We start from the raw sequence: 1,050 nt of genomic DNA, 5'->3' as shown, positions 1-1,050 counted from the left end.
GTTGAAATGATGGGGTCCTCAAAGGATCAGGATGGTTATTAGAGTATTAAGGTAGCTAGGGGTAAAAATATCATATGAGGACAACTCTGTGTGTGTTTGTTTCTTGTTGTTCGTTTTTTATCAGTGTTTTTTTTTGTGTGTGTTTTTTGTTTTTGTGTGTTTTTGAGTGTTAATGAGCCTGTTTCTGTGTCCAGGTGGGAGTTTAAGGGCGTGCCGTTGGCCGAGGACGAGCAGCGCTACTTCCTGGTGGGCCCGCTGCTGGTGCTGCCGCGGGTGCGCGCGCAGGACGCGGGCCGCTACTCGTGCGTCGCCTCCAACGTGGCCGGGTCGGCGCGCCTCGACGCCACCCTGGTCGTGACGACGCCGCTGTCGGCCAGGGTGTCGCCCGCGCAGGTGACGGCCGCCCTGGGCCAGGCCGCCGTCTTCACCTGCTCGCCGGCCGGCAGCCCCGTCACGCACGTGTACTGGACCAAGGACGGCCAGGTGAGAAAGGAAATGAGTAGGAATTTATATGTCGTATTATTAATCTACCACAGTAACTATCGTGATCTAAACTAGCATAATCATAAGATTATTAGAATCCTAAAACTATTGTATTCAATCTTAAAACCGTATCTTTAAAAGGGCATCATAATCTTTTACAAACTCCCATAATTTTAAATCTGTAATATTCTGTCATAATCTTAAAAAACCATACCACATTTTTTAAAAAATTTATCATAATCTTTCAAGTGTCATAATCTAATCACTACACTATCATAATCTGAAAACATAAATCACTATCCTACTCAACATCATCCACAGAATTTGAATTTCGATAAGAAATTTCTAACCGAATGTTGTTGCAGCCACCGTCCGCGCGCGTGGTCCCGGAGGCCGGCCAGGTGGGCAGCCCCGTGCTGAGGATCGCGTCGGTGAGCCGCGAGGACCAGGGCGTCTACCAGTGCTTCGTGAAGAACGACGTCGACAGCGTGCACGCCTCGGCAGAGCTGCGCCTGGGAGGTGAGCAGAGCAGATGATGAGGGGAGGGGAGAGGTCGGCGAGGGGGCG

At 50.3% G+C, this 1,050-nt stretch overlaps 1 protein-coding gene across 1 annotated transcript in view; it reads left to right on the top strand.

Annotated features, from left to right (window-relative positions):
• LOC113214402 (cell adhesion molecule Dscam2-like) overlaps positions 1–1,050 on the top strand; it is a 41,377-nt gene that overhangs the window by 24,977 nt on the left and 15,350 nt on the right. The window contains exons 3-4 of the mRNA XM_052270029.1: positions 195–483; positions 849–1,002. Of these exons, the coding sequence (XP_052125989.1) occupies positions 195–483; positions 849–1,002 (443 nt within the window). The remainder of the gene's footprint in view (positions 1–194; positions 484–848; positions 1,003–1,050) is intronic.

Source organism: Frankliniella occidentalis, unplaced genomic scaffold, assembly GCF_000697945.3.
Source record: "Frankliniella occidentalis isolate FOCC.00 unplaced genomic scaffold, Focc_3.1 Scaffold5, whole genome shotgun sequence".
NCBI lineage: Eukaryota > Metazoa > Arthropoda > Insecta > Thysanoptera > Thripidae > Frankliniella > Frankliniella occidentalis.
The sequence above is the reverse complement of the archived record's forward strand: the minus strand, read 5'-3'. Positions and strand labels throughout refer to the sequence as shown.